The sequence below is a fragment of the Colias philodice genome, chromosome 30 (assembly GCF_061535455.1).
Source record: "Colias philodice isolate Cphi_HAF_F1 chromosome 30, ilColPhil1 Martin Lab GWU primary, whole genome shotgun sequence".
Classification (NCBI taxonomy): Eukaryota; Metazoa; Arthropoda; class Insecta; order Lepidoptera; family Pieridae; genus Colias; species Colias philodice.
Genome location: NC_143115.1, coordinates 5,644,586 through 5,669,595, shown reverse-complemented (window position 1 = coordinate 5,669,595; position 25,010 = coordinate 5,644,586). Strand labels below are relative to the sequence as shown.

The window sequence follows — 25,010 nt, the reverse complement described above, 5'->3', positions numbered from 1 at the left end:
AATAATTTGCATCTGTTTAATTTATATTTATCTTTGTTTGACAGACTGAGAAAAATTACTCTGCCATCATACAGAAAAATCAGAGATTGTCACATAAGATGAAACAAGACGCAAAGGTAATAAAGTAGAATTCATTTTAATTACTATGTAATCTAGGTAGGTACCTAATCGTTATAAGAAAAACCTTGTGGCGCGAACTTTTAGTTTTTTGAAGTGAAAACTTCTTTAGCGGCGTTGGGTATAAAATCAAACTCGCGTCAGGACACGTGACCTGATCGAAAAAGCGTAAGACGGATGTATTTTTTTTTAGCCCTTATAGGTATTCCATGCGTTAAGACGGATACCATTCCAAAATATCAATCCCGTCTTTTTTTTTTATTAATTCGTTAAGTACTGAATCGGCTGGAAAGAACCGACAAAAGCATAATAGGTACCTAATATTTCGCTTGTTACAACAACAAAAACTACTCGCCGCGCCGATGTCAAGCATTAGGTATGTATTATACCTAATTACCTACACCTAGTAGAAAAATAAAGCTACATCTTCACCAATACCTACAAGTTGTTACCGTGTAAGATAATACTAATAGAATATTATAAATGCTAAATTTAGCGAGGATTCCTGTGGGATTTCCGGGATAGCCTGTCTTATTCTGGGCTTCTTTAGCTTCCATATAAACCAAATTTCATTGTAATCAATTCAGTACCTAGTAAGTACATACTACATATTTGCGTGATAGAGTAACAAGCATCCATCCTCACAAACTTGAATCGTATTTATGATATTAGCACAGATAATATTATAATACTAGTACCACAGTATTAACTACAATATCTATAATAATTATTGTAATACTGTGCTAGTACATATAATATTAGTAGGATTTACCTATATATTATCACGCTGACCAATAGGAGCGGATCAAAGCGACCTGCGGGTAAACCGCGGGGCACAACTACCTACTTTATTATTAAAAGTGATACCTACGGCCTACCTAAAATTGAGTCAGATACGTATTACGTATTCTGTTCATTGATATATTATTATTATAGTAGTCTGTAGTAATTGTTGGTATACAAATACAAACGATACTTTTCGCTTTCTGTGATAAAGACGGAATGTTGACTATAAACTAACACTGATAAGAATTAAAGTGTTAATGTACAATCAAGGAATTTTCCATTTGGTAATTTTCTAATTGTCTAACTAATGATTAACAAAAATATTAATTGTTAGGTACTTACCTACCTAAAATATTAATAAGCTGAAAATTTAAAGACATACTTTATTTTACTTCGTAGGCTAGGTACCTACCTACGTTGAAATAGATTAGGTACCATGTTTTAAACATTTTTCTTTAGAAAATATATGTGTTTGAATACCTAAGTAAATTAAGTTAGGTATATTACCACAGTATAGGTATCTACTTATATTAAAGTGACTATTAAGATGTTTCATTAAAATTATCTTTAAAGTTTAAACATAATATTAATAATTATCATTTTCTTCTTATTTATATAGATAAAATCTCTATGAGTAATACTTACAGGTAGTAGAACCTACGTATTACAATAATGCTACGAAAACAAAAATACTACGCATTAGGTAAAACGCTAATACATTATTACTCTAAGGTAAAACATAATTTAATTAAAGAAGATAGGTACCTAGTTGATTAGTGTTTACACTGTAGGCACTACTTAGATAGAGTTAATAAGCTAAGTAGATACCTACTATCGTTCGTTTCTAATGCAATAATAATTTAGGTACCATAAAAGATGTCATTGTGCAAATAAAACAGTAAGGTAACTGAGATAAACATTTTATTTGGATAAAATAATATGCCACAACTTGGATAAATTAAATTACATGTTTTCTGTTAATCTTTGCAAGGGGAATATCTGCTTTCAATTTTGGTAGTATTATAATGACGTTGTAGACACGTTGGACAACAAAAAATGCACATCGTCAATATTCGCAAAGTTTCGTGTAAATATAAAATAGTCTGTCTCTTTCTTTCTCGTACAAATCATGCCAAGAGAGCTATTGAATTTCCAGTGCGGACCTCTCTCTCTCACTTCTGTCGACATAATACCTGTCATATGAAATGTCAGTTTGTATTAGGGATGATCGATATTCGAAAAACATCGATGTTGACATCGATGTCATAATCGAAAGCCCGACATCGATATTCGATATTTATCGAAAACTGATCATCGATGTTGGATATCATCGATGATTTATGCAATAATAACTGACAAAAAAATAAAACACAGTGTAAAAGTTCGGAATTTATTAAGAAAGAGATCAAATGATTACATATTCCAATATTTTTTATCAATTGACTGCAGGAAGAGTAATTTTGATAAAGAAGAACCTTTTAATCTATTTCTTTGTTGATAAAAGGAACGACCGGTGCGCCCTGAATGAATGAATACGCGTTCAAAGTTCAAAATAAACTTGATTTGTGTTGTGGATGCGTTCATAAAAGACATATTTTGTTTCGTAACTTCGTAAGTTGCATTGGTCCTGTCGTGCGTGAGGCCGTGAGTTAACATCGATGACAGATGCCGTTAACATCGATGTTACGATATTTTTCGTATAGCAATATCGATGTTAAAACAGCGATGTTTTTGCTTTCAACATCGATGATCATCGAACATCGATGTTCATCGAGCATCCCTAGTTTGTATTTTTAGCTTGCGGAGTAAGGACGTGATTAATGTAAAGTAACCACGGTGTATTTTTGTAATTGAATTAAAAAAACTGATTTATACGACTATTTTAAAAGAAGACAATAAAAAGAACAATGGCGAAGGTAAACAGTTTAGTTCCGGTAATATTTCATATTTTATTTTACATTGTTTTCAAAAAGAAACATTTTTGCATCGAACATCATACCACCCTGTGACGTATGTATTTGAGATACGAAACTTTAATCATGAAGATCTTTAATTTATGAAAATTTTTACAATGGAGTCCAGTAAGTACATGTTAAATAATAATATAGGCTGTAATGTTTTATCATTAATAGAAATTACTTCTACAAGTTTCTAGCTAAGAATACTTCGTACTAACATTCTCATTTACTTTTTAGACTGATAACACTCACGGATGTTAATAATAATTGTTATTGGATATTTTATTTAATACATAATAAAATACATATTTAAATGTATCGATATCGTTTGGTTCGAGATGGAAACTTAAAATAAAATAAAATATTTTTGCAGTAAATCACGACTAACGGTTAAAGTAGACTATGAATCAAATAATCTTATTAGTATTAGCATTAACATTATTACAGCAATTAATATTTAAGGTTGATTTCGGGAATTTATTTGGTATATTTAGGGCAACATATCGATTGTCAATGTCAAAAAATCAATAGCAACTGGGGGCGAAAGTGATGAGCGGACGTATAAAATAAGTTAAATGTCAAAATTCAAAATAGTAAATAAATGCAGTGTTATATGTGTGGTGCACTTTGTGGTTTATAAACGAAATATCAATGTTTTCTTCAATCAAAAACGTGTTAGTTCGTGTGCGATCTCGTTACCGGCGTTGTGTAGAGATGAATCGCAGCAGTTATTGGGTATGTTTCCTTTACCTAATTAGTTTAACACGGTTTATCGTTTACTATTTTCTGTTCGCACTTTTTGATATCAAATTCATACGCACGCTCTTAGCAACGAATCATATCATCAGTGTTTTAATTCAAATAGGTACAACAAGTTGTACATGGATAATTTTTGCAGAATAGTTTTTCATTTATACTTTAATAAGTAACATAATTGTTACACTTATCGTGGTTGTAAAAGGTTAGATTACAGTATGAATGACGTCACAACGAGTTAATATAAATTGCATTCGTATAAATATATTCCTCTCTAATGCAAACGAGATAGTTGAATCCATCCTTGCGCTAATATTGTGTTTTCTAAATAAAACTGACTGATTCTGATTACTCTGACTTGTTTATTTCATGGCTAATCAGTCAGTAATCAGTGATTGCATTGACACTGTATTTACTTGCATAATATTTGAATAAATTATTTACTAAAACCATTTCATCTGGATTTTTCTGATGCAATTATTTAAGAGCAAATTTTTCATTCTAGACTGGCATTATTTTATAATATGTTTATGCAATTCTTGAGTAATAATTATAGATCAATTTCCCAAACTCTGTGCAAGTAGGCATTATATTGATAAAACTATTGTAAATAATATTAGTGTGATATTAGTCTGTAAAAAATAGAAGCTGCTTTTTCAATCGGTGATATTTATATTACAGAGTGCTAGTTGAAATTATGTGATACTTGAAAAGTGTTTCTGAGGGAAGTCTAGCTGAATTAATATATATTTGTATTTGAGATCAATAAGTAACATGTAATGTTAGTCCTTAATGTCAGGTTTTGTCAAAGCAGGCGAAGCTGCGGGCCGTAAGCTAATATAATAATAAAGCTGAACCACAGGTCTGATTTGTAAAGTAATTTCACTGTTAGATAGTCCATCTATCGAGGAGGCTACATATCAATGTCCAAATACCCAAGAATCGGTTCCGGGATACTTTGATTCAACGCTCACGCGTTAACCACTGTACTAAAGAGGCGACCAATTGTCACATTTAGATTACTGTGCATTGTGATATTAATTAATAAAATGCTCAGGAAAATTCCCGGTGAATGAACATGGCGTCATAGGAATTAATTGTCACAAATGAATGTGGCAACTAAATCAGAGTTGAGTGCAGTAAATTGGCTAATTGATGTTGTCTCACGTCTGATTGATATTGCACTGTTGTTGTTCATTATCTTATGGAATTGTCTGGAATCAGCGGTCATTTGTAACTTAGATGATTCAGATTATAATTATTTATGGGAACTATGTTTTCTATCACCAAAGTTTATATTTGTCATCAAGTTGTATCACCTAATAAATAGATCTATCACCACGAAATATTTTCGTTCTCAGATAAACAAAAATTGTTCCCAGGTATGAATTATCAAATTAATGTTAATATATGTGTAAAATAAGAGATCGATAACCAATAAAATTATATTGCATTACATGAATATAAACTTCGTTCTTATAATAACAGTTTTGTTACTTAAATAATAGCTCTTTGCTCAGAATGGTAGATCTGTCACCAAATAAATCGATTATCGATCCCTGACTGCGACTCCTTTTTAATTGATATTTTGTCACCAATACAGTAGTAACATTTTATTTCGTTCAGATATTAAATTAATAGTATTTGTTACCAATTTAATACATCAATTTATAATTTTAATGGAAAAATGATCAAAGGGACGGAGACAAATTGGCGCGACAAGCTGATTATTCAGTGGTTATTATTTTTAAGAATAAATATTGATTATTTTAACTTTAATTAAGTAAGTGTTTTATCTAATAATCTGCTAAAAATTTTATTTAAATATAATTTATACTACCAGTGGAAATTTAGAACCTTGGGAGTCTAGTTAAGTAGCAGAATATTTTGGTTGAAACGATGATGACAACCCTAATTTTTTATTTGAACTTAATGCAATTTTCTAGTAACACTAGCATGTTTTTGCACACATAATCGATTACACAGAAAAATCTCTGTACATATACGTAATAATACAATCGCTCTAAAGGGATGTAACCATATCGATATTACAAAAATAATAATTTTGTTGAAATTAGAAATAACATTAATATTATATTCATAAAAAATACTACACAGGTCATTTGTTACGTTTTCATCATTATTATATGCATACGAAAAAACAATAAAACGCCATTTTATTTGTATTTGAATATGTATTTATTCAACACATCACATAATATGCCTAGACGAAAACCAGCAGGTAGACGTCGCTTATTTTGATTTTCAAAAAGCTTTCGACAAAATAGATAACGATATCCTTTTAAACAAACTTGCCTCATTCGGGTTCTGTCCTAAACTTTTGCAATTTTTTGCGAATTATTTAAGGGATCGTTTGCAATATGTTCAAATTGGTAATCATAAGTCAAATATATATTTCACTAAATCAGGAATAAGTCAGGGATCGACCCTAGGACCGACCCAGTTTTTAATCTTAATTAATGATTTACCGAATGTTGTCAAAAGCGCTCAGTGTTTAATGTTCGCGGATGACCTCAAAATTTATATGGGAGTACAAAATCATACCCAATACCAGGCTTTGCAGCATGACATTGAGTCCGTTATGGAATGGGGTGTAAAAAACCGTTTGTATTTTAATATTGGTAAATGCAAAATTATGAGCTACTCGCGGTCTCGAACGCCAATCGATTACACATATTATTTAGGTGGACAGTGTATCCAGCGCGTTACCACAATTAAAGATCTAGGAGTTACTTTTACTTCTCGATTAAATTTTAAGGACCATATCGTGAATATATGCAATAAGTCTTTAAAAATTCTCGGTTTTATTATTCGAACTGGTAATAATTTTTCTGACATAAAATGTACTATTTCTCTTTACCAGGCATACGTCCGAAGTAGTATGGAATATAATTGTATTATCTGGGATCCGCATGAAAAAAAATATAACTATTCTTATGTTAGAGAAAATTCAAAAAAAGTTCTGTAGGTTTGCATTTAGGCAGATGTATGGATACTATCCATATATGTACCCGTCTCTTTATGTATATGGTATGACAGGTTTTTTCAGTCTTGAATCAAGGCGCAAATACATTTTACTAGTACACGTTTATCAGGTGCTAAATGGTGGTATAGATAACCCATTTAGTCTTGAACGAATTTCTTTTAAAATTCCTCCGAAGTTTATTTATAGTGTAGCGGCTCCTTCTGGGTTGGGACTACGTCGGGGTCGTGATTTCCTTGCTGTGCAGCAAGGTGTAAGAACTGTTTCTGGCCGTAACGCCCCCTTGGTGCGTTCGGTAAAATTAGTAAACGACTTGCTCGCTCTGCTACCCGAGACAGATTTATTTAATACGTCTATAAATACATATAAATCCAATGTTTTTAAATTCTTAAGTCGATAGTTAATGAAAACTGTATCCTATTTTTAATATTTTGTGTAAAACTAAACATGTAATGCTTTGGGGTAAAACCTGTCAATTACTTGTTATGAATAAAATAAATAAATAAATAAATATATTCAATAAAATAAATATCGGTCCAGAAATTTTTATTATTTCTGTACCGAGGTGTCCATTCTGATTTTCTCCCACAGCATTCAATCCACCTTAGCCTTAAAGCAGGATTTTTTGTAAATCTGAAATATACGCAATATTAATACATACTGTATATAAACAAAGTAGCTGCTCCGCGCGGTTTCACCCCCGTGGCTCCACTCCTGTTGGTCGTAGCGTGATGATATATAGCCTATAACCTTCCTCGATAAATGGGCTATCTAACACCGAAAGAATTTTTCAAATCGGACCAGTAGTTCCCGAGAATAGCGCGTTCAAACAAACAAACAAACTCTTCAGCTTTATAATATTAGTATAGATAATAATATGATTTATTGCTGATCTCTTTAAATTAGTTTACTTAAATACTTATTAGGACACACCTATTATAATACATTGACCATTGACTTGACCGCATCCTTGGTACAGTGGTTGACGCGTGAGCGTAGAACCGAGGGGTCCTGGGTTCGATTCCCGGTGGAGACGAAGAAAAAAAAATGTCTCAGTCTGGCAGGACACAGAAGGCTGATCACCTACTTATCCCTAAAGAAAATCGATCAGTGAAACAGATGTATGAATAATGCATCTGCCCCTTACCCTACTAGGGGACACGGGACTTCACTTTTTTTTATTTTTTATTATAATACATACAAAAACATTTATTTGGTACTAGACCTTATATCTCAGGATTTTAGGTGATTTATTGTGGAACTGATTTTGCATTGTTTGGTGACTACATTTTGGTGACAGATCTACTATTTTGAGGACAAACCCTATTATTTAAGAAACACAAAACTAATTAAATTGGTGATAGCTTAAATGATACCCATTATTTATCATTATGTACTGAATTTTCATAATTGAATTAAATTCAACCGTTACGGAATAAAAAATGTTCTTAATAATATTTACTTAAATAAGAATAAAAAAGTTAGAAAATCCTTCACCAGTAAGATTGTGTAAAGCATATTAACATTTCTTAGATATTTTATTTTCTCACTGTATTTCAGAATTTACAACAGAAATATAGATTACTAGCGACCCGCCCCGGCTTCGCACGGGTGCAATGCTGATACCACAGTATTACAATATTATTAGGATGGTAATACTGTGCTGATACTAAATACACTACCTACAGAAAAACTGTGAACGTTGTATAAAAAAACATAGCGGCCCGCTGCCGACCAGCCGCGCCGGTACCGCCGCAAACGCTACGTCGCGCAATTTTTAAATCTGTAATAACTATCTTCGAAAATATTCACTTAAGTCTTAAATCATACGGTGAGGGCCATATAGATCTATATTAAATGAACAATGTATTCAAGGTATTTTATTGGTTAAGGATTAATGCTGTATTGGTTAAAATCGCATCGAAAATTAGCCATTATTTGTCGTAAAAAGTAAATGACAAAAAAAAGTTATTGTGGGTTATCCATAAGAGATAGACATATACCATCGCGGACTTTTCTGTAGACCTTTTCAATGTGTATAATACTTAGTACATTATTTTGATAAAACTCGTAGGGTTCAGCCTGCGTTTGCAATGTAAGCGGAAAAAATGTAATTTTTTACGACATCACATTAGAAACCTCAAAAATAACAGTACTTCTCCACTATTTAATGGATGTTGTTATACATATAAACCTTCCTCTTGAATCACTCTATCTATTAAAAAAAAAACCGCATCAAAATCCGTTGCGTAGTTTCAAAGATTTAAGCGTACAAAGGGACATAGGGACAGGGAAAGCGACTTTGTTTTATACTATGTAGTGATAAGACAATTTTTAATCACAAACATACTATTGATTAAATACATATATGTATATATACATAAATAATATTAATAATAATGAAATACGATTACTCAAACCAGAATATACTAAAGCCAAATTCAGTATCTTTTTTCTCGTAAAACGTTTCTGCAATTTTTCTAGTCTGTTCATCTGTCAAACCATACTTAGTGAATGATACTTAGTGAATGATATAACCTGAAACTCTTATGAGACCTGTTTTTCTGGAAGACCAAACTTGCTGATGATGATTAAAATAACAAAGGTAAATTTCTAGAGAATTTATTGCAAAGTTGTATGGGCTCTAGTTCTTTTTTGCATTTAGTTTAACATCATCCCCAGGCATCTTCTACCTTTTGGTAATGTCTTCTTACTCGTAACATATTACCTTGTAGGAGTAATTATTGTCGTCGCTCGCCACTAAAGAACAATGCCGCTCTTATCAAGGAGTGATAAAACAATAATAAGATGTAAGCCCTGAAATACATCAATTGTACATAAGTAATGAGTCCTTATCGTGAGGATTACGAGCCCGGCACGTGCCGCAAGCAGATAAATGCCTAGCAATAGCGTATCTAAGATTTAGGCTCGTTGGAAAATGCCACAGAAACACTGATAGTATGTTATAAGCCTTCGATAATGTATTGTGTTGTAAAATATAAAATAATAATATTGAAGGACGATGAATCATGTTCCAACAAACAATCATCTATACTAATATTATAAAGAGGAAAAGTTTGTAAGTATGTATGTATGTATGTATGTATGTATGTATGGTTTTCACGCATAAACTACTGGACCGATTTCAAAAATTCTTTCACCATTAGAAAGCTGCATCTTTACTGAGCAACATAGGCTATATTGCATTTTCAAAAAAATTAGAGATCCTTACCAAAAATGCAATAATGTAACCCAAGGTGTAAAAAAATCCTCAATAAAACTTCTGTCATCGCGTGCGCTGCGGAATCTATTGAAGATAGAACAAAAAAATGTTCTACGGTATTATAGAATGGATCAATATCTACAAGAAAGTCCGCGATACCATATGTCCATCTTCGGTAGTTATGTTACTACAACAATTTTTTTACGTTTTCAAAGTAAATAGAAGTGCCGTCAGTAATCAAACCATGTTATCCATACACATATATTAATCCTTATCCCATTAAATGATGTTTTATTATAGACTGTTTCAATACCAGCAAAATACTTTTTAAATGAAAAGAATTGGATATTCCATTCAAAAGATATAACGAATTTTTAAAAGTGTCAATCTACAGAAAATAGTAGGTATACTGTTCGAGCAGGCCGTAGTGCGGGGGTCACGGAGGAATTCTACCAATATGCGTCTTGACGGAACATAGTGGGGTTTTGGTCGGTAGGAATCCGACATAACTCACGGCCCCTCCCCCGGAGGCCGTGGGTATCTATGAAAGATTTCCCCACTAAAACAAAAAAAAATAAAAAAAAGGCCGTAGTGCGGGACGGGGTAAAGGTGATTTTCATGTGAATAAAAATTAAATCTATAGTCCGACCTATAGTAGACTTTTCACTGTAACGATATCGCTATCTATGCGGGTGAAACCGCAGGGCATTGCTAGTGTTCTAATAATGCCATAAAATTAGGAAAATAATGAAAAATTAGAATATTTTTAGCTCATCCGGCAAAGCATGTTCTGCCATCACACATCACCCTAGCATAGAATACTAAATAGTACTAGTTCTTTAGAACATATTTTACATCTGATTGTTTTTTTGTATAATAATAGAAATACATATTATATTTGATTTGATTTATTCACTGCTTGTTTACAAACACTGTGACACGAGAATTATACCTATATGAAGAATGTATAGTTATGTACATATACATTGATAATTTTCGCTTCATGTTCACAATATTATTAATGTGGCATGGCACTTTGGAATGTAATTTGTTTAAAAATTGGTTCTAATGGTAGGTTCGTTTTAATGATAATCGACCATTGCAGTTCCATTTGATGTAATAAGCGATGTTTATGGCTTTTCAAAATGTGCTTTATTCATTACATATTGCCTTTATATATTGCCTTTTCAGACATTAGATATTTCCATGACAAGTTACCCTGTAGGCTGTAGTTTGAAGTTATTAGGGCATATAACCCTCCCCTAATTTGCCGCAGTTGGCTAAATTATAATCTTCATTAGCTAGGTATTGTGTTCACCCAGAGACTTTAAAAGTTATACTCTATTAATATATGTGTGTGTATGTGTACAACCTTAGCGTTAACTCCAGTACAAGCTACCAAGGTTATTCTGTTGAAGTAATCCATTAGTGAAACCTAGGTTATTTGAGTTTAAAAGAGCTACGCGAGTATCGAATATTTCGTGCAGCTACGGCATACGTCATAAAATCAATGTTAATTACTGTAAGAAATTTGTTTCTAATGGTAATTCAGAACCCGTTGTTTTTAACAGCTACCTTCAAATTATGAAATACTAATTCACCGCCGGCGTCTATAAAACCTAAAACCTTCCTCGAGAACTACTCTATCGATTAAAAAAAACCGCATCAAAATCCGTTGCGTAGTTTTAAAGATCTAAGCATACAGACACACACATTAGGCGGAAAGCGACCAGTTTTTATACTACTTACTGATGCAGTAGAGAACCAGTGTAAAATCGAAAAAAATAATAAAAACAGACTCATCGAGACATACCTACACACATTTGCATTTGTAGCATGGATGAATACAAAATAATAAGGTCTATAGATATTCCTGTATGTTAATGTCAAATGACGTGTCTTGTATGCACATAATATAAAGCAACAAGAGAACGTCGTCATCAACGGAAAGAGATAACGCAGGAGAGTCACCACTCATCACGTACCAGATAGCGCTATCGGTCGAGTGCAAGCAGTTGTAAACACTCTGTACTGTGCTAAAGGTCTGTAGTATCATATCACTTGGTAGGAGTTGCGGCTGTTCAAAAGAATATAACTAGGCGAATAGAGGGGGGTTACCATGATATCTTTAAGCAGTATTATTTCCACAGCAGGAAAGTGATGCCGCTAGATGATGGCGATGGCGCTCTGTCATTTTGACACACTGGTAATAATCATGCTATAAGACGTCACGTTAACTCCCATGGATCTTTATTTAGGGTTTCATCAGGTGTAGGTATCTCAAAAAAATTGACCAGTCGGTGGTAGGCGCGAGTGGATGCGTGCAACGTAAAATATCTCGTATACTACAGTAATAATAACTACTTTAATGAGCAAGATGACTGTAATGCCAACTTTAGGCCGGCTAATACTCCCCACGGCCTACTACTCCATATTGTGTAAAATTTTGAAACGAAATTAACTATTTCTATTTATAATAAGTTTGTGAAGTACTTACTATACGCAAATGTTGTTAACCTGAAATTCAAAGAAACATTGAACTCGTAACATCTCAATTATAATTTAGAACCATTATCTGCTTATTGCACCGATTGCACCAAAGCAGGGTTCATTACCTTATATGTAATTTTATGAATCGAGTAAAGTATAGGTATGCTTATAGATTCAGCGCAATAGTTGGGCTAGAATCCAGCTGATTGTTCATACACCCACACAGAAATGATAATACAGTTTGTTATTGAGAATCTGTCATAATAAACAAACAACAAAGTCTTCAGTTTTCTATCACATAAATGGGACTGTTGTTTAAGAAGAGAATATAATATTATGTAGATAAGTACATCCAATGGGAATAGTAATCTTTTCTACAAAAAAGGTCACCGACACAGACACAAAAAGGTCACCGACACAGACACAAAAAGGTCACCGACACAGACACAAAAAGGATCACGTCAATCCTCTGAAAACCCACGGAGTTATCAAATAAAAATAACCAAAGCAGAAAATACAGGCGTATTAGCAAAGCAAAGGGCTTTAGAGCTCTTCAGTCAAAACAGTTCGATAAAATATCTATTTATGGAATCTGCCCAATATAACTCGGCCTCATACATTTCCCGAATATTTAATTAAATATCAATTTGAGACCAGATATGGTATCGTTTTAATGTGCCAATTAAGAGGAATTATTACAGATATGAAACACTGTAATAAGTTTTATCTTAATTGTTTGGTATTCTTTAAACAAATCATTTAATGTAGCCATGGATAGCATGTGAAATCTAATCTACGTTTTACTATTGTCCAAAGAAAGACATGTTATTTGTTTCAGTACATAAAATAATGAAATGCCATGGAGGCAATGCATTACTTTCCCTATTATAGTCCTTTCCACCTAAGATGATTTCTGTGACACATCGATTTTTGACACGAATAGAGATGTCGGTTACTGAAACCGTATCAATTGTTTCCGATAATCGATAATATTCTATATGGAAATGAAATCGATTTGAATAAAGAACCAAAATTAGTTTTTTCCGCATTTTGCCAACAATAATTAACTAAGGAAACTTAGCAAACAACAGCAACAAAAAGTCAACATAACAATTAGTAACAATAACAGAATACCACGTAAAGTATTAATATAAAAATGCAACTTGTATACAAGGCTGACGCACTCGTACAGACGATTGACTCGATTGACAAACGATCACAAGATGGGCGCCGATTATATGATTTTCCAACTCTATGATTTTTCAACGATCCATTTCATGTACACGAATTGCGTAGGTATTATATTTTTGTGTTATTTTATTTTATTTTTCACTAGCGGTCCGCCCCGGCTTCGCCCGTGGTACATATTTATGTTTTCTCTACATAAGAACAATCCTGGTACTTCAAGGAATATAATAAAAATAATTTGGAAAATCCAAAAGTGCACGCCTCATAATTTTTTTTTAATAAATATTTATTAATTATTATTTTTGTTTATTTAATAACAATTAAACCACATCGAATCAGACCCTGAAAAATGAAAGGGTTCTATTCCTGAGCATACTCAAGCGTAAGAGAAAAAAAAAGACTCGATTAGTAAAGTATTTCGGTCGCTATCGTGTTAACAAGAAAAAGGATCCGCACATACAGACACACGGACGTCCAAGACAGAACTTTTTTAAACTGTTTTTTAACTAGTTTAAATAACAAAAATGACATCAAAAATATCATGAACGTTAAAAATAGTGTTTTTTCTTAATATGTGTGTGTATGTATTATCTTACAAGTGCAATGTATGATACATAAAGACATTTTAAGTTTGAAAAATCAGATGTTTTGCGCGAAGTGACAGTAGTACCCACCTCAACGCTTCGCTTATGAGGCGTGCAAAAGAATTATCGAAATCGGTCCACCCGTTCTCGAGTTATGCGCTTACCAACACATTTTGCGATTCATTTTTATATATAAGATTATATTAAACTAAACAATACTGTTTTTTATTTATAAGCTTACGATGTTTCATTTTTATATTTTTGGTAATAATGCCGCCATAAAATAAAAGTATTATGCACTAAAATTATTTTGACTTTTTAAACATAAAATATGTAATTCGGAACACGATGAAGTGTCACAGGAATCATCCTAGGTGAAAAGGACTATAGTGTTTGTGTCACATCTATCAAACTTTACATACAAATGAAATAGTACAAGATCCCAGGGCCGCCAGACCTCACCTATTTTCTGACGGATGAAATGTGGACGATTGGGTAGTGTTAGTATGTGCTACCATCGTACCGCGTACGCCTACCCGCTAGCTTGGTCAATGGGCCATTTTCCACATATCAGGTGATGAAGGTTCATAAAAACAGTACTCTATAAAACAAGATAGTCCGGGATCCATGGCACATTTTTGCAAGTGATTACTATCAAGCAAATTTTTCGTGAGTAGCTTTATTTTGATGAGATGCCCAATAATTTCATGTACGAAACTCTCGATTTTGGTAGCTACCAGAGGATTGTAAAGTAGAATCTTTGACTAATAATAGACTTTACTTTGGAATTCGATCGGTGTTGTAGTTAGTCATTGGGTTGCGTCGCAGTTTGATGTTACACACTTTGGAAATGTATTCTGTTAACGACGTTTTTATTACGTAGTAGATATTCAAATACATAATATGATATGAATGTATTTATATCAATTATCTAGATATCAGTGTTGATATTTGCTCAGTAAAAGACGAGAGCACCTTGTGAAATGTTTGGAATATTTCTCATACAATAGTTGAACATATGAATCAAAGCGAAATACAAACACTATCTGCTATCAGATACATACATTAGATCTAAAAGATAAGCAGGCCTGTTTAACTTGTACTTCAAATCCTATTAGTTTATCTTCTCCGTACTTCTGATACTGATAAATATTCGTACTGAATACTAGTCTATATAGGAACTTTAATTAGTGGATTGTATAGACTATAGACAGTCAAACGCTGGGTCATGGTCGGGTCTACCGGCTACCATATGTAGATCATATGTAGTCGATACAATTACGTCATAAGTTAAGCTCTAGATTATCAAATTTTAGCCTAATTATACGCCTAACTTAATTACGGTTTATATTCTTAGGTAACTTTTAAGTCTTCATTATAATATGAGGAAGTATATTCTAGCGGTTTCTGTGTCAATTTATATGGCAAGATAAAAATTAGGGCAAATTCGGAAGTTTGCGGTTGCGTAAGTTTATCTAGAACAAGTCATTTGAAAACATATCTTGAAACTTGAGCGAAGTTGACGAGAGGGTGCTTAATGCTTATGGCTCTACTGTTTGCATTAACTTTATTTTTATTTGAGTGATACGGAAAGGGTTACTATTGCGAAATAATAATTTTATTTTATTATACCCTTTTTCCCGTGCCGCATTTAAAAAACTTATTTGATCTAACATGTCACTCTCTAATTGTGTTTAAATCTGCGCATTCAACTTTCTAATTGCGTTTATTCTTCTATTTAGGTACTCGTATTTAGTCGACCTTAATCTACTAGCGCAGTTCAGAAGTATTTAATAATTATTTCACCATTCAATAAATATACTGTAGGTGACTATATGCATATGTTACGTTAAACTTAAGAATAACGATACCTATCCGCATCCATTGTTCAAGCTACTCCAAAGCGGTCGAACAACGTCATATGCAATAACTAAACTATAATTGACTTATGAAAGAACTGAATACTGAGAGACATGTATCTCCGTTACAGAAGCTCCAGATGTGCGGCACGGAGGAGGAGATGCGAGAAGTGGCGGGCCGTATCTGCAGGAACTACCTCCATGGAGCATGGAAGACCACAGACCCAAGAGATCTGGACTTCAAGAGGATCAGGTGAGATACCACAACAGTCGATCTTCGAAAACGGCACACTAACGCACACACGATTAGACGTCACAGTGAGATGGCAAGGTTCAATTATCGTAAGCGAAAAGAGGCAACTGAAGTAAATTGTGGCTAATTAGTCACATCTCCTGGAGCACTAGTATCTGATCTAGTTATACCTTTTTACCTATATCATCGTTTAACCGACTTATTTAGGATGTAGGAGGGTAGTTGATATACGATTCTGTCAATATAATTAACATTGTAAAGAGAAAATATAGTAAACAAATCTGTCGGTATTGTTTTCAAGTATATTATGTTTATCTTAATTTCTCATGTGCGTTGTTTTTGTTTGATTCTAGTGTTTGTCAATAACTAGTTTTATTGATAAACAAAGGAATAACAGTATTTAGTTACCTATAGCAGACCGTTTTGGATGAACTGCAAATAAATGGTTATTTATATTGTAGAGTACCATTAGTAACTATTTACAAATCAGTGGTACCATGCCATAAATACTTTTTTAGGAAAGATAGATAAAATAAGATGAATAATATATTTAACACTAGCGCTTGGATACAGGGATGATGCATAAAATGTCGTGCGACCCTGTAGACCTCGCGACCTCAACATCACAACAAATTATATAAAGTTAGTTGAATTGTAACATCGATAATGTTTTCCTTGTTGGATCAGTTCAGATCGGATCGCGTGATTTCATAACATGTTTTTATGCGTTCCAATGTCGTTTATATTATTTTGGTGAACTTCCAGGGACCATTGTCAATGCATAAAATAATTTTTCTTTAGACTGCTGTCTATTGCTCATTTAATTAATAATTTTGGTTTCAATGTTGAATTAAAATTAAATTGTTTCATTAAAAATTGAAGTTTTATGTCCTCTAGATATATATTACGTATTACACCTTCTGTAAGTTATACAATACATATTTTGTGACAATTACCTACTGGTCCATGTCGAGATAAGTAAAAAGTGTGCAAAGGACTCGAGACTTGTAGATCCAAAAAACACGTAAACTATATAAATACGAAACTCGGCAAAACCACAAGTTTTTGTGAAATGAACAATAGCAAGTGTTTTCGTCAAAAAGTCGATTGGTTTTTGTGAAATGCGATTATCTTTTACGGTGATCGGTTTCATTAGGTCGTGAGTCGTGACGTTACGGATAGATAATGTAATGAGTGAATTTCATGAATAGAACTTTAATTAATGTTATTGTTCCCCTTTTTTGTTTGTAAATTAGATCGGATTCTATTACTACGCTGTTCCGAAATACGTGATTCTATTTTATTAAGGGCTGATTTTTCAATCGTTGGTTAAAACTTATAAATTCATCGAATAACATATTAAACTACCATTTCAAAAATTCTAATTGTCCGTATTTGACAGTGTACAGGTGCTATTTTAAAATGTTCGTGTAATACTTTATTGGACGGATAAATTTCAACCAATGATTGAAAAATCAGCCCTATAGTTAGTTATATTTAAATTGTAAGCATAGCATTAATGCTTTGATTAGTTGCGATATGGTTTTCTGCGACCTTTTTATAAATAAAATACTTATGTATTTATTATGTAGATATGTAGATAGAAATTCATTAAATACAAAAAAGAGAAAAGATGAAGATGAAGAGAATGGATGGTGGGCATTTGTCACATGTTAAGTTATAAGTAAAAACTTACAAAAATGCGACGGCATTTCTATTAATTGCAGAGCTGTATCTTGTGAAACATAATATGTATTAATTAATATAGGCTTGTTTTTTTTTGCAGAGTATATTATATTGTATTATGTACCTCTAATAAAAACAGATTTGTATTGTTGATTTTAGTGGTAGGTACTTGAATTATTAAATACTAGCTGTGCCCGCGACTTCGTCCGCGTGGAATAGTGACTGCATAGTAGTTACTACTTAACACACAATTATTGAGTAAACACGTCTTGAAACATGTACTATCATATACAACTAAATTATAAGTACTTACACATTATTATAAAGTTAAGAAATAAAATAAATAATAACACAAAAGAACTGTTAGTAAAATTTATTACTAAACTGAGCTATAGAACTTAGGTACAGAAGAGTTCAAAATTTCCAGGATGTGGCTATTCTCCCGCTCCCATATTCCTTCTACTTTCACAGACTTTCAACTTTTCCCTTTCACCCCTAGTAAATGGCAGAACCGATTTTGATCTAAACCATGTCTAATCATACCTATATATATTATGTACATGGCATATCCTTTCGTTTGGTACTCCATTTGGATTATTTATCCCCACTATCACCCCTAAGGTGCCCTATATGTAATAAACAGATTAACCAATTTTGATAAAACATGACTAATTGTAATTCACACGTCATTTGATATGCCGCTTGATTATATTATTTGACCACATTCGATTATTCATTCCCACTTTTACCGCTATAAATCAATAAATGGATGAACCGATTTTGATTAAATATGCCTCATCATACTTCTCACGTCAGGTCATGCCCTTTCATTTGATATGCCACTTGGGTATATTATTTGACAACTTTTATTCCCACTTTTATACCTATATCCAATAAATGGATGAACCAATTTTGATAAAATATGTCTTATTGTACTTTACACGTCATGTCTTTCATTAGATATGTCACTTGAGTATATTTGATAAAATTTATTTATTTATTCCCACTTTTACCCCTATATCAAATAAATGGATGAACCGATTTTGATAACATTGGACTACTTAATTGTTTCTGACAGGTCGTCTTTTTTCATTTGATATATCACTTGGGTATAACAGACAGCATTCGTTTTTCTCATTCCCACTTTTGCCCTACATATAATTATTGGATGAACCGATTTTGATTAAATATGCCTCATTATACTTCTCACGTCAGGTCATGCCCTTTCATTTGATATGCCACTTGGGTATATTCGACAACTTTTATTCCCACTTTTATACCTACATATTATATCCAATAAATGGATGAACCAATTTTGATAAAATATTATGTCTTATTGTACTTTACAAGTCATGTCTTTCATTAGATACGTCACTTGAGTATATTTGATAAAATTTATTTATTTATTCCCACTTTAACCCCTATATCAAATAAATTGATGAACCAATTTTGATATAATTTGACTTGTTGTTTCTGACAGGTCGTCTTTTTTCATTTGATATATCACTTGGGTATAACAGACAACATTCGTTTTTTTCATTCCCACTTTTACCCCTCTATATAATAAATGGATGAACCGATTTTGATTAAATACCTATGCCTCATTATACTTCTCACGTCAGGTCATGCCCTTTCATTTGATATGCCACTTACCTAAGTGATATACCTATATTTGACAACTTTTATTGCCACTTTTATCCAATAAATGGATGAACCAATTTTGATAAAATATGTCTTATTGTACTTTACACGTCATGTCTTTCATTAGATACGTCACTTGAGTATATTTGATAAAATTCATTTATTTATTCCCACTTTTACCCCTATATCAAATAAATGGATGAACCGATTTTGATAAAATTTGACTAATTGTTAACATGTCGTCTAATTTCATTTGATATATCACTTGGGTATAACCTACATTAACAACCTACATTAACAACTAACATGCGTTTTTTTCACCCCTATATAATATAATAAACAACTAATGTAACAAAAAAACGCATCTAATTCGTATTACCCGTTAGCGAGCTACGGTGGCACAGACAGACACGCAATACACACATAGCGGTCATAACACCCCTCTTTTTGCGTCGGGGGTTAAAAATATAATACCTACGACATAATTTCAAAGACCTTTTATATAGAAAATTTACCTAGAAGTAACCATAATGCTATTTGTGCAGGTTTTAGACTTATGAGCAAAAATCTAAATAAAGGTCCTTTGACCCCCCCTACTACCCCCTCAGCATAACCACCCACCCCCCCACGCTTGGGGACTTTCGATATGATCATCTGGACATGTCAAGGAATAACTTTAGCGTATAATTTACGTAATAAAGTAATTCATGTATAGAATGCCTTAGCAAATGTTCGCTGTGATTACTCAAATGGTCATAACTTTTTTATTTATGAACCGATTGGCATGAAATAAACACTAAATGTTAAATGAAGCTTACCACAATATATTAGTGAAAACCGCATCTAAATCGGATAAGCCGTTTCTGAGATTAGCGTGTTCAAACATACAGACAAACAGACAAACAGACAAAAATTTTTTTAACAACAGTTTTGGGTTTGGGATCGATTTAGTAATAACCCCTGCTAATTTTTTTTTACATATTTTCATTGTACAGACACCACTTTTCTAGAATTTTATTATATGTATTGATTTTGTACCATAATCCGCCACACTTACCCATTTTTCTAGAAACTCGAAGTAAATAAACTATGGCTATCAGTTGCGCCGCATGCCACTCCGGCCGGCCGTCAAGGACACAGGGTGTTTACGTTTTTTATGGCCACAGTAAGCGGATAATACGAATGTAAAAACATCTCTATTGTTGCATTTTTATACTGCTTTTTGCTCTTTTCCTTACTGGATACATTCTCTCGAGATAGGAGAATGGGTGCTTTAAGTGCCTTTTTAACCGACTTAAAAGAGGAGGTTCTTGATTTGACTGTATTTTTTTTTGAGTTTGTCACCTCAGTTGTTTTGTATGGGTGAACCGAATTTGATGATTTTTTTTTTCATTTGAAAGCTATTGCCTCCCGGTTGGTGCTATTTGTGGTGCTATTTAACTTTTACAAGTTCTGACCTATAGAATGCGGTTTTATTTAGACTTACCAGAAAACAATTTTGAACACAACTTTAAACCAGGGATCTGTCACTTTAATAGTTAAATACGATATAAATGTGAATACGAAAAAACCAGATTAAATAGACCCCGCGCTTAAAGTTAAACCCTGTCTAAAGTTTTTTTGTGGTAAGACAGTAGATGTTTGTTAAAAATAATTTTTGCTAAAATTCTCTTTTCTTGCAAAAATAATGTTTCTTTTGTGCTTTAATATCTTCGCTAATTATCGCGTATTTGTCATTCAAAAAGAACTTTTGTAAACTTTAAGAACGATCATTATATTACTCGTGTATTTTTTTAATACATAACTTATGTAACTATGCATTTGAATATGTATACGTTATGAACTTATGAGAAAAGAAGAATTATAGTTTAAAAGATTCACGCTTCCTGCTTAGTGATATGTGTTTTTAGAATTTTTTAATTAATTTTAGCTGAATGTATAATGTAAAATTGGCTACCAAGAATGTATGACTTATTTGAATAGGCTCTACATATTTATATTTATTGCTTGATATTTGTTTTAAGTTTTATTCTGCACTAAATAAGATTATTGTGGAATACGTGTAATCATCTTGGTTTAGCGCATATATACAACTTTTAGTTGAACAACTATTTTGTTGGGTCTCGTAAGTATATAAAGTCCGGTCGCGGAGCAGAAAGAATTTCGTACAATGACCTCTTTACCTACTGACAGTGGTCACAAACATTTTTGAATAAAGTGCAGTTTACATGAAATATTTGGAGGAGAAAATGTTTTTTACTAATTTATTAAATAAATGTCCTTTATTCATTTACAATACTTATTAGCTAGTTACATCTTAACTTTTTCAATAACAACGATATATTATATAAAAAAAGTGTGCGTGTACACACATAAGAAGTGAAACTTCTTTATGACCTTATTTTTCAAAAAATAATTTACTACATACATATTATGTACAATATTACAGAAATACGTTAGTCTAACACGCGATTTCGACTTAGGCGGATTTCGATTGGACATAAAGAGTTTAAGGTTTATTCTTATAAATTTTGAATTCACAAAATCATAATTGAACACCTGACACCAATCAAGCAAACAAAAACCTTACGCTCTCAGGTTAAAGGTTTACAATCCCTAAGGACGGCGGTCATTGCACCTGTGCGAGCAAGACACATTATTTTTACAAGGGAGTGACAGTGACGGGTAATAACAGGTTAATGTACGAAATTCTTCCTGCTCCGCGACCGGACTTTAGCAATATATGACCAAGTGCATACTATCAACTCGATAGTTGATCGATAAAAAAGTCAAAGAGCTGTATCGATTCGCTTTTGATTAAAATATTTGGACAATAATCGATCACGCGCTCATTGTGTATTGCAACTTGCAACGTATTGAAGTGCGCATAAAATCGACTAAACAGTTGATCCGCGACCGTTCAGTCTTGCTTTAGCTTTGGATTCGAATTTTGCTATTCTTTTAAACCGTATGTAAAGCACAAGCCTACAGAAGACTGTTAGATTTGTTCGGGATATAAATATGTAGACTGAAATCGATTGTATACGCACCTTCATCGACTAAACAGTTCAGTCGATACGAAAATTCTATGTATGTGCATGCCCTGTGGAATTGGAATTTCTTTGCCTTCAGCCTTGCGAAAAATTAAATGTTAGTCAGATAAAATGTATATAGCTTTCGAATGGAAAGATAAATTTAAAAATAAAATATTTTTGAATCTCTGTTGACAAACAGGTTTTTGTGCGATGGGCGCAAAACATCGCTTAAATATAATTTAAATGACGCACATTATTATAATTACGATTCGCGAGAACCGAAATAATGTTGTTTTTGTTTATAAACAAGTTTGATGTGCGTCGAATTTAATGGATTACGCAGTTTCAGTTCATTTCCATTTCCGATGTTTTCTGGTTTTTATGTCTGACCGACGTCGCGTCGTCAAGGTTGTTTATTTGTTATTTTTATCTATACTATAATATTATAAAGAGGAAAAGTTTGTAAGTATGTATGTAGGTATGTATGTATGTATGTATGGTTTTCACGCATAAACTACTGGACCGATTTCAAAAATTCTTTCACCATTAGAAAGCTGCATCTTTACTGAGCAACATAGGCTATATTGCATTTACAAAAAAAATAGAGATCCTTACCAAAAATGCAATAATGTAACCCAAGGTGTAAAAAAATCCTCAATAAAACTTCTGTCATCGCGTGCGCTGCGGAATCTATTGAAGATAGAACAAAAAAATGTTCTACGGTATTATAGAATGGATCAATATCTACAAGAAAGTCCGCGATACCATATGTCCATCTTCAGTAGTTATGTTACTACAACAACTTTATTACGTTTTCAAAGTAAATAGAAGTGCCGACAGTAATCAAACCATGTTATCCATACACATATATATTAATCCTTATCCCATTATGATGTTTTATTATAGACTGTTTCAATACCAGCAAAATACTTTTTAAATGAAAAGAATTGGATATTCCATTCAAAAGATATAACGAATTTTTAAAAGTGTCAATCTACAGAAAATAGTAGGTAGGTATACTGTTCGAGCAGGCCGTAGTGCGGGGGTCACGGAGGAATTCTACCAATATGCGTCTTGACGGAACACAGTGGGGTTTTGGTCGGTAGGAATCCGACATAACCCACGGCCCCTCCCCCGGAGGCCGTGGGTATCTATGAAAGATTTCCCCACTAAAAAAAAAAAAGGCCGTAGTGCGGGACGGGGTAAAGGTGATTTTCATGTGATTACAATTTAAAAATTAAACTTATAGTCCGACCTATTAGTAGACTTTTCACTGTAACGATATCGCTATCTATGCGGGTGAAACCGCAGGGCATTGCTAGTAAATTTATAAAGAATAGAAAAAATCGATCACGAGGCGGGACTCGAACCCGCATCCTTTCGCGCCATTCCGGGGCGGATGCCTGACCAACTCAGCCACTCGTGACCCGCCAGAGCCATCGAATTTATTCTATTCTTTCAGTTTTATGTGTCTGAAGGGACACACCGCGCGCCATCTATTGAGATGATTAACAACCATTTCAACCAATATGAAGCACTTTTCAGTTTCACGAACTTTTTTTGTTGAATTTATATTTTTGGTTTTATGGCATTCAAATGCTTTATAAATATAAATTTATAAAGAATAGAAATAGACATTTAGTATTTGTTATTTTTTTGTACATAATTCCACAGATTACTAAATAATACACATTTACAAAATAGGTTACATAATATATCAAAATATTTGCAAATTTAAAGATATTTTACATTTTCAAACTTCAAAAAAGGAGGTTTTCAATGCAACCGTTTTTTTCTTAGTTTTTTTTTTGTGTTTGTTACCCTAGAACTTTCGATTGGGTTCACCGATTTTGATTAGCTCTTTTTTTATATTTTTATTTGAAAACTTGCGCAGCGTCTCCCGATTGGTCCTATTAAAATTTGGTCTAATTTTTTCAAATTGCAGATTTTTTATAAATATGTATTCTCGTAAACGGGGTTTTCTTTTCTTCTGCAATTATTCGATAAAGTCTGTAGGGGGAATTATTGATTTTTCCCTCGTTATTGTGAAATGTTCTGTGTATTTGCGAGGGTCGCTTTGAGGGTCTGTCTTCAATGTCTATCGCCGGTTGCGTTTACAGGAATGAAGAGGATTTTATTGTAACGAGATATAAAAACGTTGATAATATATTGACTTATCATTAAATTTATAAAGATGCTGGTAAAGAAGCTTTTATTTATTTCTATGACCAGAATGTACGAATATTCAACCGACTTTAAAAGAAAGAGGTACTCAACTCGACTGTATTATTTTTATTTTTTAACAGCTCTTTTTCATAAATTGCTATTATTATCATTTTCGTTGATAAAATAAGCCCACTAAATAGTTAGCTTAATGTAAACTAAACTACCCGCATTTACTTTTTAAATTGTAAGCATTCAGGGGCATTA

General features: G+C 32.8%; 1 protein-coding gene across 1 annotated transcript in view; it reads left to right on the top strand.

The window, feature by feature from the left end:
• Positions 1-2,694: 2,694 nt before the first annotated feature.
• LOC149475561 (choline/ethanolamine kinase) overlaps positions 2,695-25,010 on the top strand; it is a 34,609-nt gene continuing 12,293 nt past the window's right edge. Inside the window, exons 1-2 of the mRNA XM_089713237.1 lie at positions 2,695-2,819; positions 16,097-16,218. Coding sequence (XP_089569363.1) covers positions 2,811-2,819; positions 16,097-16,218 — 131 coding nt within the window. The 5' untranslated portion in view covers positions 2,695-2,810. The remainder of the gene's footprint in view (positions 2,820-16,096; positions 16,219-25,010) is intronic.